The 17773-nt window shown below is 44.6% G+C and overlaps 1 protein-coding gene across 3 annotated transcripts in view; it reads right to left on the bottom strand.

Annotated features, from left to right (window-relative positions):
• The window catches only part of CHLSN (cholesin), a 152323-nt gene that overhangs the window by 16129 nt on the left and 118421 nt on the right, over window positions 1–17773 (bottom strand). For all 3 annotated transcript variants that reach the window (XM_082490388.1, XM_082490389.1, XM_082490387.1), the window contains exon 4: window positions 981–1062. In XM_082490388.1, the coding sequence (XP_082346514.1) occupies window positions 981–1062 (82 nt within the window). The remainder of the gene's footprint in view (window positions 1–980; window positions 1063–17773) is intronic.

Below are 17773 nucleotides of genomic sequence, written 5' to 3'. Positions count from 1 at the left end.
AGACGTTTAAAGGAGAAACTTAAAAATAGGAGACAGTGCAAACAACCCAGATACCTACAATCAAATTTGCAGTCTGCAACTAATCTTTCTAAATTATTACACTGTGTGAACATTTTTGCCTTCAGGAAACTCTGCTTTTAGTTACCTGGTTCTCTAAAAGTATTTTTAATCGTAAAAGGTAACACCCCATGCCAGGTGACCGGCTTAAGAGCCGCTGAGTAATTTGGGTCGGGAAGGTTGGTATGCTTAAACATTTCAGTGCACGCACAGTATCAGCAAAAACTAACTGAATGTCACCGCGACGAATCAATAAGCAAGGCGCTGTGCAAACGGGCAGATGTTTGTTCTATTACACAACGCACGGAATGCCCTCAAACCCCCGCTCGGTACCACCACGGGCAGACGCTTATTGGAAATTCAATCTATGTTGGGGGTTTTTTTAAGTTGTGGAATGGCTGGGTTTCGGTAATGACGGAAGGCTGGCTTCTGGCTATGCTTTATGCTTTTTACAATCAACATCAGGATTCACTTATAGTTTAATGAGAAAGCTATTTTAACATCTTAGCAACACGGCCGTACGTCTCATACGGAGCCAGAGAGCACTGGAGCAATATGAGAATCCCGGATTACAGTATCGGGTTCCACACTCAGAAATTCAGATTAAGGCTCTGACTCAAACTCTCAGTAATCTCCAGATTCATATAAAACATGAATCTGCTCTATTTATCTATGCTTGATATACATCAAGTATAAAAATCGAGCATACACAGGAGAACGGTCACCGGCAAAATAAAAAGATTAATTCCAAGCAACTCAGCATTTTGGTTAAAAACAAAGCAGCGGATTTATAAATTATTAAAAAATTATTAGAAAAGTGCGTGGCTACTGCTAGCAAATTTCGGTTAATAAAGAACAGCTGCAACTAACGTATAAACCTTTGTATCGTATTTGTTCTGAGAAAAAGCGGCGCTAATACAAACCTTCTCTTTATCATACATGTGCAGGAGAAGCCAGGTTTGTCTCGTCTTTTGAAACTTCCACTGCCCTGGGTTTTCAGACCAGCTGCAGGAAATGTAAAAAGGAAAAAAAAAAAAAATTGCTCAAATGACGTACTGCGGGATCGAAACACTCATTATTCATAAAATATTGGCTACAATGACTGCACGTGACTTTGTGCCCGCCACGCGGAGTTCCATGATGCTGTATGAAGGGGCACCAGCACACATTTCACACCAGTGGCACAAAAGAACACGAGGGACGGTGACCTGGCTTGCGTGCAAAAAGCGCAAAACGATTACAGGAAGACATTATGCAAGACAAGAATGTTACGAATTTTCATCAGAAAGCACCGATTCTTTGAAGTTAAAGACCAAACCCCACTCCTCAGCTGTGACCAGGCCTTTACGAGAGGTGATTGGCCTCACTTGAGCCACGACAACCGAGGGCCCCAAATCCCAAATCCCCCAGCTGCAGGGCTGCCTGCGCGTGTGGGGAGGTGGAGCGGAGGAGGAATCACGTTTGGGTTTCAGAAAGCTGCTATTTCACAACAAACCGAAATCGCTATGAAATTAAACAGCCTCTCGAGGACTGGAAGGAGCGAGTGGTTCCAGAACGGTCACCTCCGCGACGGCCGAAGCCCATCCCGGGGCAACTCCCGCCCGTCCAGAGCAGAGCAAACTCATCCTTCAGGACCATGTGTTTTAAGGCTTGGATTTGTCTACAGGTGTGACTTAAATCTTGACGTTTACAGGACAGAAAAATGCTTTTTATGTCTCGCTCTCCCCAGGAATTCAGATTCCAATATTCAGCTCAAAACTTCAGGCCGCCTCACTACTGTTACGAGTGAGCGGGTAGAACAAATGATTAACATCTGCAAATGTTCTCTGACTGTTTAGCGAACACATTTTTAAATATGCAAAATTTTAGCTGGGTTACAACGGCACATTTATCTGCATCTGGAACATGATTTTAAAGCTGGTATATTCAGTTTGAGATGAAGAAAGAGACATTTATTTCTATAAACGAATGAGCAAACTAGCAAATCTCACTATAAAATTAAGACTGCTCTTGAAAAAATGCGCTTGAAAATTAGCATCTTAACATGTACAAAATTTGTCAGTACACTGAAATATCATTTAAAGAGCCAGAAGAAAGTACGTGAGGAGAAAAACCAGAAAATTTTACACTTATTTGACTTTTCTCTAAAGAAAAACAAGTCTCCAGAGGGTAGCACACAAGATGTCTTTAATGTTCCGGCTTGTTTTACGCAGCAACAGAGAGCACAGAAATCAATTGAAAAGCCAGCTGGGTATGAGAATTAGTATTGTTTAAACACTGTCAAGTCTAATAAAGCAAAAGGGTCCTCATATTCGGTGAATGCTGCACCAGCAAATACAATTGTTCAGTCAATTTAATGAAAGAGAAAAAAAAAAAAAAAAAACAAGACCACAAATTTGTACAGAAGACTTTCATGGAAGTCTCTGCAGAAAACCCAAAAGAAAAAAATCATTGTCTTGGCTTTCAAATTCAGGATAAAGAAAAAGTAGCAAAAACTCGCTAGGGTTATCACTAACGAAACTCAATAAAAATGTCTGTAACCAACCGATAAGGTAAAAATGAGACAAGTAACAGTACACCGGGAAGGGCAGACAAAACACTAATAACCACAATATGTCATATATTACACGCTCAAATTATACCCATAAATGAACTGATTTAGAAGCCTTTTCTGGGGCACTGTCAATACAAAGGCAAAAGTTTGCAAAACAAATATTGCACAAAAGCAGGAGCCCCAAAGCTGACTGCCAGAAGTTACAGAAGCAAATAAAAAAATATTATTCTGGAGAAACCATCCTTCTCCCATCACCACCAGCCTAGGAACCAAAGTACTCGCCAGACAACGGTCATTCACCCCTCGGCGTCGCTTGCCTTCGCAGCAAGGTGCCCAACTGGGCAACAACGACTGTGAAAATGACACCACGCGTAACGCGAAGAGACGACAGAGAATGAAATAAAAAGGGCTTTTCCTGTGGGTGCAGCTTGTGGGGCAAACTACTTGCTCACTGGTACCCCATTTCTCTGTTTGCCGGGCAAACGCAGGCGCTCCTAACTGAGAAATTGGAACTTCTGCAGGAAGTGACGTAACTTCTACAAGTCCTTCCAAAAAAAGAAGACAACGATGGTGCTGGCCGTTGAAAGAAACCCATTCTTTTACGAGGTTCATCCTCCTGCACAATTGCAGGGAAGATGTTCTGCGAAACGCTGGCTATTTGCACGGCACGGAGAAGGAGGTGAGCTTAACATTCTTTTTTACGTTAAATAAGCCTGGAAACAGTTTACATGATAATTTTTGCAAGGCGACAAGAACAAGCTGAATGACAGATCTGTGACCGCATCCTGTGAAAACAGTCCCTCTTCTAAAGAAAACCTTTAGCACGTGTTTTTATTTCTTTAAACTATACTACGCATTTATAAGTTTGTGATTATATGCATTGGTCAGACACACCGCATCGTGCCCTGAATACTTTATTCTCCGCTAATTTTACATTTCTATCACTTACGCTATCACCTGAGTACTGTTAGGCACTAACTTGGAAAAACACAGCCTGATTTCACTAATCTCCTATAAAGCTATAGGATGTTAAAATATCTTTACTACCTAGTTTATAAACAACTGAGACCAACAAATGAGTGCACTATAAGGTTAATTGCTCTTATTAGCCTATTACCAAAACCATATGCTCTCTTCTACATGTAAAGGCAAGCCATTCTACTCCCGCATCTCAGATCCCACGCTGACTTTCACGCCAGTGAATTCTCTTGTAGAAACAAACAAAATTTCAGCTAGTCTTCCCGAAAAGTTTCGCTCTATATACGCCATAATAATTCATATAAACAACGAATACTTTAACACAACTGACCACAGAAAGTACGATTGTGCCCATTTTAGCATGAGAGCCTCACAAACCGTTTCTTTTGGTTTGCGCTCTGTCCTGTGAGAAAATGCTAAGTGAGTATGGTAAAAAAAAAATAGCATTTTTCTTAGTGGACTATGGGTGTACTCAGATTTTCAGAAAACGCCCCCAAGTTTTTAACTGGCACTCTATCCACAGCTGCATCAATTCCCGTTTCTCCCCCTTCAGGAAAACGGTCCCTCTCGTGACCTCAATTCCTATCGAACTGTGGGCAAAACACTCACGAAAATGGATGCACAATCTTTAAGACAGATAACGTGGCAGCTGCTCCCTGTAATGGGACCCCCCAACAGTTATTAAAATAAAAGTTTTCCACTGATTCCTATGGCCATGACAGCTTTTTTCCTACTCCTACGACAGCTTTAAAACCTATGGAAAGCAGCACTCCGTGACAAAGCGAGAGGAGTATCTCCTTTTATCAGAATGACATAATTAGTACATTTTTAGAAATGCTCAACTTTTCAGCTACAAAAGTTAAAGCTCTGTAACACACGAGAGGGCTCAGTTTGCTGTTTATATGCAGATAAGCTTCCTTGACATACTACAGCAGTAGAAAAGGCTTTTCCTTTGAGTGATTAAATATACAGAGTATGACCAACCACATTATGGTTTAAAAAAACTTTTTATAGACAATCACAGCCTCTTGCAAAGTTTGAATTAATTTGGTAGCCTTTAGAAGTATCTATAGCCAGATCTAATATCAACTATGGAATTGGATGAAAAATATACACGCGTAGAACATGTATTATTTTTCCAGTATGCCTCGGGCTAATTTTCAATATATTGTACAAACACTAATTGCCTTCTTTACACAGTTAATGTTTGAATCTTTCTTACGAGCTCTAGCTCATTGAAAAAACACATTGGTTGACTTTAGTTAAAGAGAACTTTTATGTTTGTACAAATGATCTTCCTAAACGGCTTTGTAATTGAAGATACAGAGGAAATGAATGGAATGAGTCAAGCGGCTTAGGGAATTTTACATTTGGGCTTTCATAGAATCACAGAATCATAGAATGGTTTAGGTTGGAAAGGACCTTGAAGATCATCGCGTTCCAACCCCCTGCCATGGGCAGGGACACCTCCCACCAGCTCAGGTTGCCCAAGGCCACGTCCAGCCCGGCCTTGAACACCTCCAGGGATGGGGCCTCAACAACTTCTCTGGGCAACCTGTGCCAGTGCCGCACCACCCTCACCATGACAAACTTCTTCCTAATGTTCAATCTGAACCTGCCCTCTTCCAGTTTAAAGCCATTCCCCCTCGTCCTATCGCTGCATGCCCCAGTAAAAAGTCCTTCCCCAGCTCTCCTGTAGGCCCCCTTTAGGGACTGGAAGGCAATAAGGTCTCCCCGGAGCCTTCTCTTCTCCAGGCTGAACAGCCCCAACTCTTTCAGCCTCTCCTCATAGGAGAGGTGCTCCAGCCCTTGGACCATCCTCGTGGCTCTCCTCTGGACAGGCTCCAGCAGGTCCATGTCCTTCTTATGTTGGGGACTCCAGAGCTGGAGGCAGTACTCCAGGTGGGGTCTCACCAGAGTGGAGCAGAGGGACAGAATCTCCTCCCTCGACCACACTTCCTCTGATGCAGCCCAGGGTACGGTTGGCCTTCTGGGCTGCCATCGCACACTGCTGGCTCACGTTGAGCTTTTGGTTTTCATCATGAGAGTCTCATGTGAAAAAGCCTCCCCAGATTCTCACTGGTCTGCCTCATGAATGACTTTCAGTCTCTACATTAATCTGGCACAAATCTACTCCCAAACCACGGGCATACGGGCAGCACAAGCAGGCGAAGAGAAGACACATGGCAGCGTGCAGGGCAGAGCGCTCTCTGGGATGTCCCGGTAGAAAGAGAAGGGAAGGGAAAGTAGTCAAATTGGTTCCAGAAACACAGTAAGAGAAAAACATTATTATTGTTACAAATTGGATTCAGGAAGACAACACAATGCATCTGCTGAGAGTACTGGCCAGGACCAAACCCTGCGAAGCTGTCACGATTACTAATAATCCCCTACGTGTAGAAAAGCACTACGCTGAGAACCAACCATTTTGCTCCTTCAACTGAAAAGATTATCGGGTAGGAGACAAGTCTTAAAAAAAAGGGGAAGAAATAAAGCCATGTGACTGCTGATAAGCTTCCAGAAGACAGGAGAGCACTGCCGTAAGGGCATCTGCACATGATTTTGGGCCACTGACTGTCCAGCCCACCTCAGATACATCATCAAGCCTAAAGAGCTATCCACGGGAAAGCACGCTGTCCCCAAATCTGAATTTCTCCAGCATACAGCCCAGGTTTGGCATCAGGGAATTAATCTCAAAGGTTTCTCCAGACCCGAGGACCAGGTCAACGTGGAGCCTCTTCTTGCTCTCCTGTGATTTACCCTTACGCCTCCCTCTCTCAAGCTTCACTGAATCTCCAAGGAGGGACAGAGTGACGGATCTGGTTGATTACACCATGTTCAAGGCTACATTGAAAAGACCTATTGGAAGCGTTAAAAACAGCGTACTGCCAACACTATACAAAAACTGTTACATTCCTCTTGCCCCATTTATCTGGGTACTTTGCTGTTTTGATACACTTGGTTATTCATCAGCCTGAAACCTGTCTCTAAGCACATAGAATCATAGAATCACAGAATGGTTTGGGTTGGAAGGGACCTTGAAGACCACCTTGTTCCACCCCCCTGCCCCGGGCAGGGCCACCTCCCCCCAGCCCAGGTTGCCCCAAGCCCCGTCCAACTGGGCCTTGAACACCTCCAGGGATGGGGCAGCCACAGCTCCTCGGGGCACCCTGCGCCAGGGGCTCACCGCCCCCACAGGAGAGAATTTCTTCCTAATATCTCATCTAAATCTCCCCTCTTCCAGTCTGAAGCCATTCCCCTTCGTCCTATCACCGCACGCCCTTTTCAAAAGTCCCTCCCCAGCTCTCCTGGAGCCCCTTTAGGGACTGGAAGGATCACCTATGTTCTTCCACATGGCCCACACGGAAGGCCGAACAGAAGTTACAGCACATGATTAAGGCTTGCAGGAACCAAGTTAAGCACTTTATTCCCCAAGCGCTCTGCAAGCGGTGCAAAAGGCATCATTCCAGCACTCACTGCCCTATCCGTAAAATGTGGATAAGCGGTGCTTCCTCAATAAAGAACCACCATACTGGAAAAAATTCCCTTAAGGGCATTTGCAGCCTTGCTGAAACACTTGGCACTCAAGTGACTTGCTGTAATGTTTCGCAATGCACTGCGTACAATAGCAGCGCCTTTCAAATACCGCGCGCTTACGTTTAGGGCAAGCCCACTGCCCTCGCAAGGAGTGAATCTGGAAGCTCTGAACACTCTTCCCAGGTGGGTTCCGCAGTGGCCGTAACGCTACTCATAGCCACGAGGTGAGCACAGGAACCCGGCACCTCACCGAGGCCCCTGGAACCACGGGAAGAAGCACGGAGGGAGCAGGAATTTGGCATAAACTCGCCCCTGTGGGAAAAGAGCCATCTTATGGATGGAGTTTTTATATATGGATATATAAAAAATATATGGATGTGGATGGAAGTTTTATATATGCCCTATAGTGCACATTCTGAACTGGGAATAATAACTTTTTGTCCAGTTTTAACACATACAATTGTTTAATGGGAAATGCAAAAGTGTTTATTTTTATTAGGGGTATTCGTAATTTCTTCTATTTCTCTCAGGGGCATTTAAAACAAATTTACTTTTAAAAAACCAGTTTTTGAATGTCTTTGTCAACACCTGCATGCGCAGAAAGCCGCCTTGCAGTGCGCTGCAGTGCTCCATGTAAGGTAAGAGGAAATCTTATTTCAAGTGCGTGTGATGCTGATTTTCCTCATTTGGAAAAAATATCCAAAATCTAAATAGATTTTCAAAGACGTGACCGGAATGGCTGTAGTTAAAATCTTAGACACACTACCCTGTGGCGGGACTCAAGATATCGATGTAAGAGAGAGTCACAGCCTTTATTTTTAACCGAGTTTTTCTCGCGTTATGGATGACTCTGTTTATCTTCCAACTCCAGTTCCTGGAGAAAGTTAATATATTTATACTGATATTCTCAAATCCAGTTTGGAAGCTAATTAAATTATGACTCAGATAAAGGTTTTCCTTATTTTCCTGGAAGAGAAGAAGAGACTCTAATTGAGCTCTTTTGCCAGAAGAAAACGTTCTAAAATTGTCAACAGATTTTAGAACCAGTGCCACATTTTTGGTTGAAAATCCTGGCACCACTTCTCAATCTGTGGTTTAAAAACAATTTTTAATATATTCTTCCATCTGGTTTAGACGCAGCATAATGACTAAAGACTTGTGAAAAGGCGAGGGGAGGAAGTATTTTTTTTCTTTTTTTTTTAATTTAGGAATGACACATGCAGGAAGAAATAAACGTGCTTTTAGTGTCCCGTTTTTGTTCTGATGCCCAATATAAGGACAGATTGTATCTGATTGCATCAGTACAGCAAACTACACAGGTCACGGAATTTTCTTAGAAAGTATTTATAAAGCAAAAGGAAAGGGCCTTTGTGCCTTAAAGCAAAGCTTTGATTAAATCTACATAAAATGTTTATCACGGAGTATCTTTTATTATATGTACTTTTATCACTTGCCATTATTTGTAGCGTTTTATATTATGTTTGCATCCTGAAGCTTCAGCCAAGCTAGAAACCCCCTTCCTCCCCCACCATAGGCACTGTTCAAACGCAACGGGAGACGTTCCCTGGAAGAGCTTCGAGTATAAACAGATGAGACACACGATAAGTGGAAAGGAAAGTTGACCCAGAAAACTGTAACAATGCCTCAAAATCATCCAGCAGGTCATCAGCAGAGCTCCTATCCCTCATATATGGTACAATTCACGTAGGGTACCTTCCTGTGATTCAACTTGTCAACCTGCCGTAGACACCAACCTACCTGCAGATGCCAAGACCATTCCACTGGGGAAAAAAAAAAACTGTGTAATTCTTTTTCTAGTACAGTTATTTGGTTGCTGATATCTGTATCAGCCTGCCCGCAGCAAAATCGCATTTTGATCTGAAAATTTATATAGCAGTAAAAATACGCTGAGAACGTTCTGTTGTTTTCAGTAATAACAAAAAGGTCAGCAGTAGGCTTGAGAGACGACAGCGAATATTACTATATTGCTAAGCTAAACATGTTTATTTTACATACATTCATAAAAAGAAGACAGCAGGAGCTGAATTAGCACAGAAGAAGAATAAAAACCAGAATTTTGAGCCCTTCGCAGCCAATCTGTTCTGCTCCTGCAAGGAATATACAGCTAAGCGCTATCCCAAGGCTGTGCTGAAGCCCCATCTCCCCTCCAGATGTCCAGCTTTTCTCGCACTTAATTCCGGTCACACTGATGCCCGGACCAGAAACAAGGGAAAGGCAAAATGAAAACAACTGTTATGCCTCCCTCCCGTGAAGAACACGCTGGGGGGTACGAGGAGATAAAGAGGGCCCCATAGTCTGTAGGAAAATCATGTAAGGAGCCAGCTGCAAGTAAAATCATTTTCAAAAGCGGGCAACGATCCATTTATATAAACGCTTTCTGATGATCAGGTGAGGGATACGCTACCAGACCCAGAAAAAACAAATATGGCCACTTGTCTTCTGTCTTACCGTTACACCACGTCACGTCCAGCTGCGGGGCAGAGCACTCCTGCCAAGGCGCGGAGGCAAGCTTAGTTGCGACCGGTAGCTCATTTTCATTGCTTTTTAAATTTTAAATCAGCTTTTAAAACTTTTAAAGATTCTCCCCCCTAGCATCTCAGAGAAGAAAAGAATAACAGAAGAGATGAAACAATTAAGAACAAATGAAAAAGTTAATTTCTTAATCTTAAATTAATTTCAAAGGAGGGATGTGAAGAGCATGTAGACTGAAATGAGGCTGAAATCACTGCTTGTGACTATCATTCCACCCAGGTTCTGGGCTGGTTCTCAGCTAGAGCAAATAATCACTGCATCTTACTGCTCCCCAGGATAAGCGATGCAAGTCGAGATCTAGAAGATTCAATTCTACTGTTCAGTGCCACAAAACTACCACACGAACACCTAGTGGTGGGTAGTGGAGATTTAATATGCCCTAATCTTGCTCTGGGTGACAATATGAAAAAATTCTATAGTTTCAGCAGTGCTGGGTCATACCTATAGTGGCTACGCTTCGAATATTACAGTGTTAATGAAAGAAGAATTAGACAAGTTACAAAAAACTGCTACAAGAAGTCAAATATTTACTAGTGTAATTAAAAACATCTGTATATTTTTAAGGCCTATCTCAAACCTGGCAATGATTTAAAAACCAAAAAACCTAAAAAATAAACAAACCAAAAAACAACCAAAAAAACCCTTTTGACTTTTAGTAAGAAAACGCCAGCCATGTATGAAAGTGCCATGGCTTTCCATACGGTGATGCTGAATGAAAACGCTGGAAGAGAAATCAGTTTCATGCGAAAATTTATCAGTGAAAGTTTTTGAGGAAGGATGAAGAAATGACCACTTGGAGAAGGATGTGAATCCTGAAGACGCTGCCTGACCGATTCTGCTTTGAACCAGCCAGGATGCCAAAATGCCAATTTATTGCCCAGTATATTGAGGCGGAAGTGTGTGTTAATCAGTTATTATGCCAGCTAGTACGCTATCGCAGGAAGCCCTGAAGGTACAAAGCGAGGCTGGCGCCCTACGAAGGTGTCTAATCCAGCTGGGCCTCTGACCAGCAACGCTGCCGAAAATGCGTTGCTTTTTTTTGTAACCAGATGTCTTTAATTTGACTTCAGGTTGGCTGTTTCGGTGCTGTTTCTACCTTTGCAAAGACCTAACGGACTTCCACAGCCGACAAGATCAGAAGTGCTCTTCTGCAGTTCCAAACTCCAGAGTAACGTTCGACTGGAACACGGAAAAGCAATGCTCTCTCGTTACGCTAACGAGACGCCTACCCGCGCCGAGTGCCAGCACCGTGCACATCCTTCCTTTCTGGCTCTCAGCACCCAGGACATCCAGCCCCAGTTGCAGGGAGCCGACTGGCCTCCTTCCCTCTCCCCAAGGTTCAAATCCAGCTCCCGCAGACGTCCCAACCGGGCTTCCCCGCGTCCTTGAGGAACAGGAGCTGCTCAGACCACGGTGTGTGGTCTCGGGGAATTCGGGGGGTGCGAGCGGTGCAACCCCCCCGCTGCAATCTGTTGGACTCCGGCAGGCTGAGTGCCAGCAGCATCGCTGAAGAAGTACCTCCCATGTCCAGGGGCTCCAGCTGGAGCCTCCAGGAAAGGAGAAATCCCTCCTCAAAGGGATGCTGGTGCCCGTGCTGTAGGACTGGCCCCTCGCCGTGTCGACAGCGCTGGCCTCTTCCGGTGACAATATGCCGTAGGCAGGTAGAAAACATCCCGGATTGTCAAATTCTTACCTACCCCCTTCACTTAACTGAGTTCTTTTGGCACCGTATTAAAGAATAGATAATTATTCATTTGGATGTCAGCCCCAGGTGCACTGTTGCAGAAATTGCGTTTGCGGGCTTGGTTTTTTCAAATGAAATCCAAGTATTTCTGTTGCTGGCTAATTAGACACAGCTCATCTTTGTTCCAGGAAGCCCCGCGCAGCCCGCTTCAAATCACCCATCGCATAGATGGCTTTTGCAGAGCATCTGAGAGGACACCACATTCGGGGTTATTCTGGACCAACCACAAGAACATATATAGAAGCTTTCAAAAAAAACCCCAACTGACCCATGACGCACCTTTGTCATTTTTTACATCCCAGTTTGGACATCCCACGGCTGCGTTCGTTAGGAAGTATGTTAGGAAGTATGGCAGAGGCAGAAGCAGGGAGTCTTGCAGACCCTTGGCCATTTGAATCTCCAACGTTGTAACCTGCACAGAATGATTCACTCTTCTTTTTACAGAAGAGTTTTAAAAAGGGACAAGGCAATGAAAATATCAAGATCCCCCTAAAAGTGTACAGCAGTTGACAGCCCGCTCGCGTTTTCTGGATTTGGCCGCTACGTTCAGGCATCTCTCACCGCGTAACAAAACCTGCCGGTGCACGACGGTATTCAGGACAGCGTCAGATTCTCCTCCTCTAACACCCCGAGATGTGCACCGCCCCACTAAGATTTTAAGTAATCTACGCTTAAAGATGCTGATCTGCCGATTACTGCTTCCTGCAGATGGCTCTCACTCCAATTCAATTTTATTCATATAAAAGTAATTACTAATACCTTTTTGGGCATCATCATACTTATAAACGTGTGAAGGAGGAGACGAGTTTTATTAAGGATACAGTTTTATTATTTCAAAAATATTGCTTGTTATTCTAACTCTGGCTAGGAAGCCTTGACAGCTCCCTGGAGCTAATTGATTAATAATCATTGCCAACCGCATTTTAAATTTTAATTTTGGCTTTGGCTGACTAGACTAAATGATTCCCTAGAGCTACGAAACTACTCTCCGCTCTTTTGAGTATTTGGGCACTGGATGAATAGTTTAAACGTGTTTGAGGAAGTGAGCAGCAGTGTTAATTCTCCTACATCTGAATTTTATGACACAGAGAAAACATAAACCCTTCCTTTCGCATTTCTGCCATGTCAAGAACGTAGCCTGAATGGAAGACGATGGGTGAGTAGAAAACGGCTTTTCTCAAAGCTGGCAGAGGGTTAAGGGTGGGCTGTCCGGGCTCGGAGAGCAGAGCCGGGGAGAGCAGACTCCCGCGGCCGGGAGGAAAGAGCCACGCTCCACGCTCACTGCAAACGCCGTTTTATTCAAAAAATGTCAATAACCCCTGCAATCCGCTGCTAGTTTAAAAATATCAATAGGTAGTTTGCTGTAATACCTATATGTGAAATAGGCCACTTTAATTATTCTGGGTTTACTTGACCGGAGTAGCCCACAAGTTTTACCCAAGACCAACAGAAGAGGTCAAAGCGACTGCGTGACGTGCCGAGCGCTCGGGACTCCCGTGAGCCATGAAGGTGTCCGGCTGCTCTCAGGACGCGGTCCTGAATCAGCCTGGCCTGTTACCACAGACTTCTGCCTCTGAATCTCCCTAACTATCTTACAAGGCTTCTAAAAGTCATTTCAGATGAAATAATATATTAAAGCTGCTTAATTATTTGATTAGATGCCACCTCTTTTGCATATTACCATGGACAGATGAAAGCTGGATCTCAACAAGAACTATCTAATGACTACATTTAATAAACTGTTAAGAAAATTCATTTATAATAGATTTTATTTTACGGGAAATGAGAGTCATTAAGAAAGGATGCATTAAATTTTCTTAACTAGATTTGGAAATAAAGATGTTATTTTACAGGAAAGAAAATCAGGCAAAGAAACCTTAACTATTTTTACCCCGATATTTATGGACTTAACACGTGTAATCTAGTTTTCCGCACCTGAGGAAGCGCTTTACAGCACTAAGGTTAATTAGAATCATACAATCATAGAATCATCTAGGTTGGAAGGGACCTTGAAGATCACCGAGTCCAACCATCAACCTGACACTGCCAAACCACCACTAACCCATGTCCCTCAGCACCATATCTAGACGGCTTTTAAACACCCCCAGTGATGGCGACTCCACCGCTGTCCTGGGCAGCCTGTCCGGTGCTTGATAACCCTTTCAGGGAAGAACTTGTTCCTAATATCCAATCTAAACCTCCCCTGGCACAACTTGACGCCATTCCCTCTTGTCCCATCGCCTGTTCCTTGAGAGAAGAGACTGCCCCCCCGTCGCTACCCCCTCCTTTCGGGGAGCTGTAGAGAGCGAGGTCTCCCCTCAGCCTCCTCTTCTCCAGGCTGAACACCCCCAGGGCCCTCAGCCGCTCCTCATCACACGTGTGCTCCAGACCCCTCACCAGCTCCAGTGCCCTTCTCTGGACACGCTCCAGCAGCTCAATGTCCTTCTTGTACTGTGGCGCCCAAAACTGAACGTAGTACTCGAGGTGGGGCCTCACCAGTGCTGAATACAGTGGGACAATCCTTCCCTACTCCTGCTGGCCACACTATTCCTGCTCCAGGCCAGGATGCTGTTGGCCTTCTTGGCCACCTGGGCACACTGCTGGCTCATACCCAGCTGGCTGTCCACCAACACCCCCAGGACCTTCCCCGCCGGGCGGCTTTCCAGCCACTCTGCCCCGAGCCTGTAGTGCTGCATGGGGTTGGTGTGACGCAAGCGCAGGACACTTGGCCGTGTTCAACCTCACACCATTGGCCTCAACTCATCGATGCAGCCTGTCCAGATCCTTCTGTAGGGCCATCCTACTCTCCAGCAGATCAATGCTCCTGCCCAACTTGGCGTCATCTGCAAACTTACTGAGGGTGCACTCAATCCCCTCATCCAGGTCATTGATAAAGATATTAAAGAGAACTGGACCCAGTAAGGAGCCCTGGGGAACACCACTTGTGACTGGCCACCAACTGGATTTAGCTCCGTTCACCACCACTCTCTGGGCCCGTCCATCCAGCCAGTTTTTTACCCAGTGAAGAGTACACTCATCCAAGCAACGAACAGCCAGTTTCTCCAGGAGAATGCTGTGGGAAACCGTGTCAAAGGCTTTACTAAAGTCCAAGTAAACAACATCCACAGCCTTTCCCTCATCCACTACACTGGTCATCTTGTCACAGACGGAGGAATTACTGCTAATACAATTTATAGCTGTGACAACATATACGTGAAAATTTATGAGGAATCTTAAAAATCCTACTGAAAAAAATATAAATAAATAAAAGTAAACTAAACTTTGGAAAAAAACAATTCACCACGAATGCATGGGAAGCTTCCTCAGGCACATGAGAACGAGTCATCCTAAGAGCCACCAATCTCATCCGATACAAGACAATATGCAGGAGAAAAATCTTATATATGTGCCCGAAAATAAAAGTGCTGACTGTAACCTCCAGCTGGCTAACTCGGGAATTTTTGTTCCTAGTTTTATCAGCAGCAATAAAGTGGAATAAAGCTGCTCTGATGATTTGCAGCAGTACTACAAAGGACCACAACCGCAAGGAGCCCCCAACCATGGAAGACGGAAACCTCTCCCAAAGCAGCGGGAAGGGGTTGGAACGTGAGTGCATGCATTGCACACCCACCCAGAGGCTAGTACAGTTGCTAGTGGCCTTTAGGAATGTCTTGAGATGCCCCTATAGAAAAAAATCCATGCAAACTCCTCCTTCAAAATAAGGAACTGAGAAAAATCCTACAGGTCTGCTGGGACCAGACGTTGGTGTAGAGCCAACGAAAACGGAGCCTGTGTTCAGATGAGAAGAAAGTTATGTCCAGTTCCCCGCCTGCCACTTGCTTGAAAGGAGACCTTTGGAGAGTACAAGGACCCTGGTGAGTCACAATCTTCATCACTGTTTAATTTACCCATCTGAAAAATGGGGTAATATAACAATTTTTTAAAAGCTGTCATAACAAGAGCGGATAAATTAGTGTCAAAATATTTTTAATTTATTTTGTCAAAATAGAGCCATGATAAGCTATCAAGAAAGGTATTATGGAAAAGCAAATTACCGTTACTATGATGGGGAGAAGATAAAGAAAATATTTTTTAAAAAGCAAAAATAAAATTCCCTTTAAAGATGGGGACGGTCAGTCGATAACATATTTTTCAGCTGATCCTGTAAGTGATGGATGTCAGATGAAAGGATTTGTGAATTCATGTTAATGATGCTATTAAATACAGTATTTCCCTATGAGAATGTTTGAACCAAATGCCCGAGTAAATATTTTGACAGCTTTGTTTCACACTGAAAAAATGGTAGAAGCGCAGAGAGACAGAAGGTTTCAAAGTAAATCACTCTGCAGCTTTTGCTGAAATATGCTTTGAGATGTGTACTTGTGACCTTCCATAAAATTAATTCAAAGATTTAGAAAGAGGAATTATTTGATTTGGAGCCATAAAGTGGGATTAGGGTTTCCTAATCCATTTCTCCCTCTTTGTTAAATTTAGTGACCATTTATGGTTATGGAAATGACAACAACAAATCTCTTTCCTCTGCCATAAACTAAATAGGACCATGAGCAGATTTGGAAAGACAGAACAGCTCCTGACTCTGACTGAGAAAAATTCAGCACGGACATGGGCTTCCCTTGCCTGCTGCTCTTAAGCCTGACATCAGCGCTAACCGAAGGGGTAAGAAAGCTACTCCAAACTCATTCCCTGCGGAAAGGAGTTTATCCAGAACAATATGAATAGCTAAACCCTAAGAGGTTTGGTTCAGGGAAAGTGGTGTTAGTCCGGCTGCTTTGCCGAAGCTCGGCCGAATGAGTTCCATCACGAGAATTTACCAATACGGCTGGAAAATCAAGCAACGGCTGATGGTCCTACAGCTTCCTGCTTCTCAACGAGTTGAGAATACCGCAGGGATACCTGAAACATCTGAGAACTTCCACTCATAAATACGCTTAAAAGTCTTAAACCCCGACATTTCAGGATCTTCAAAGCACCTTTTTTTGTCTCCAGGGACCAGAGTTGCTTACCCAGCAAGCCAGAAATGGCAAAGCACACCCAAAACTACTTGTAAGTACCGAGGTGCTTCAAAACTTGGTACACCAGTATGGAGAGGACATCCTAGAAATGAGTGAAATTATCAAAAAAAAAAAAAAGCAATTCTGTCCATCTGGAACATTTCCAGGATAGTAGTACAGATACACAGAATATATTCCTATGGTTCATTTTCTTCCAAGAAATTCTTGGTAAAAATAGCTGAGATTGGCTCTGAGCTACTTAAAGTTGTTTGTTGTTCTTACTTTTGGTTGCTGTTTTTAGAATGGAGTAAATAATACTATTATTTGTCAGCATTAGTTTTAACTTTATCAACAGTGCCGAGTCCTGCGCTTGGGTCACACCGACCCCGAGCAGCACTACAGGCTCGGGGCAGAGTGGCTGGAAAGCCGCCCGGCGGGGAAGGCCCTGGGGGTGTTGGTGGACAGCCGGCTGGGTATGAGCCAGCAGTGTGCCCAGGTGGCCAAGAAGGCCAACAGCATCCTGGCCTGGAGCAGGAATAGTGTGGCCAGCAGGAGTAGGGAAGGATTGTCCCACTGTATTCAGCACTGGTGAGGCCCCACCTCGAGTACTACGTTCAGTTTTGGGCGCCACAGTACAAGAAGGACATTGAGGTGCTGGAGCATGTCCAGAGAAGGGCACTGGAGCAGGTGAGGGGTCTGGAGCACACGTGTGATGAGGAGCGGCTGAGGGCCCTGGGGGTGTTCAGCCTGGAGAAGAGGAGGCTGAGGGGAGACCTTCTCGCTCCCTACAGCTCCCTGAAAGGAGGGGGTAGCGGGGGGGGGGCATCTCTTCTCCCAAGGAACAGGTGATGGGACAAGAGGGAAAGGCCTCAAGTTGCACCAGGGGAGGTTTAGGTGAGACATTAGGAGAAAGTTCTTCCCCAAAAGGGTTATCAGAGACTGGAAGAGGCTGCCCGGGGAAGCGGTTGAATCACCATCCTTGGGTGTATTTAAAAGCTGTCTAGATATGGTGCTGAGGGAGGTGGGTCAGGAGTGGGCCCGGCAGAGTTAGATAAGAGTTGGACTTGATGATCTTAAAGGTCTTTTCCAGCCATAACGGTTCTATGATTCAGCAAGAGCTGAAGAAGCCCACGTGCCCCCTCCGGCACTGGAAGCGCTATGACTGATAAATCAGCCCCCGGTGGTGCCGGAGCTCGTTTGCAGAGGGCCACAACTTCTTAATTCAGGCTCAGCCGGGGGTTAGCCCGGACCCCAGTCAGCATTTCTGCACAGCACCGTGTCCTGCAGGCATCTTCCTCTGCTCAGCACCGGCACCTCTGGAACCACCGGCACTGCAAA

Source organism: Vanellus vanellus (assembly GCF_965231255.1).
Source record: "Vanellus vanellus genome assembly, chromosome: 14".
In the NCBI taxonomy this organism is placed as follows: domain Eukaryota; kingdom Metazoa; phylum Chordata; class Aves; order Charadriiformes; family Charadriidae; genus Vanellus; species Vanellus vanellus.
The sequence above is the reverse complement of the archived record's forward strand: the minus strand, read 5'-3'. Positions and strand labels throughout refer to the sequence as shown.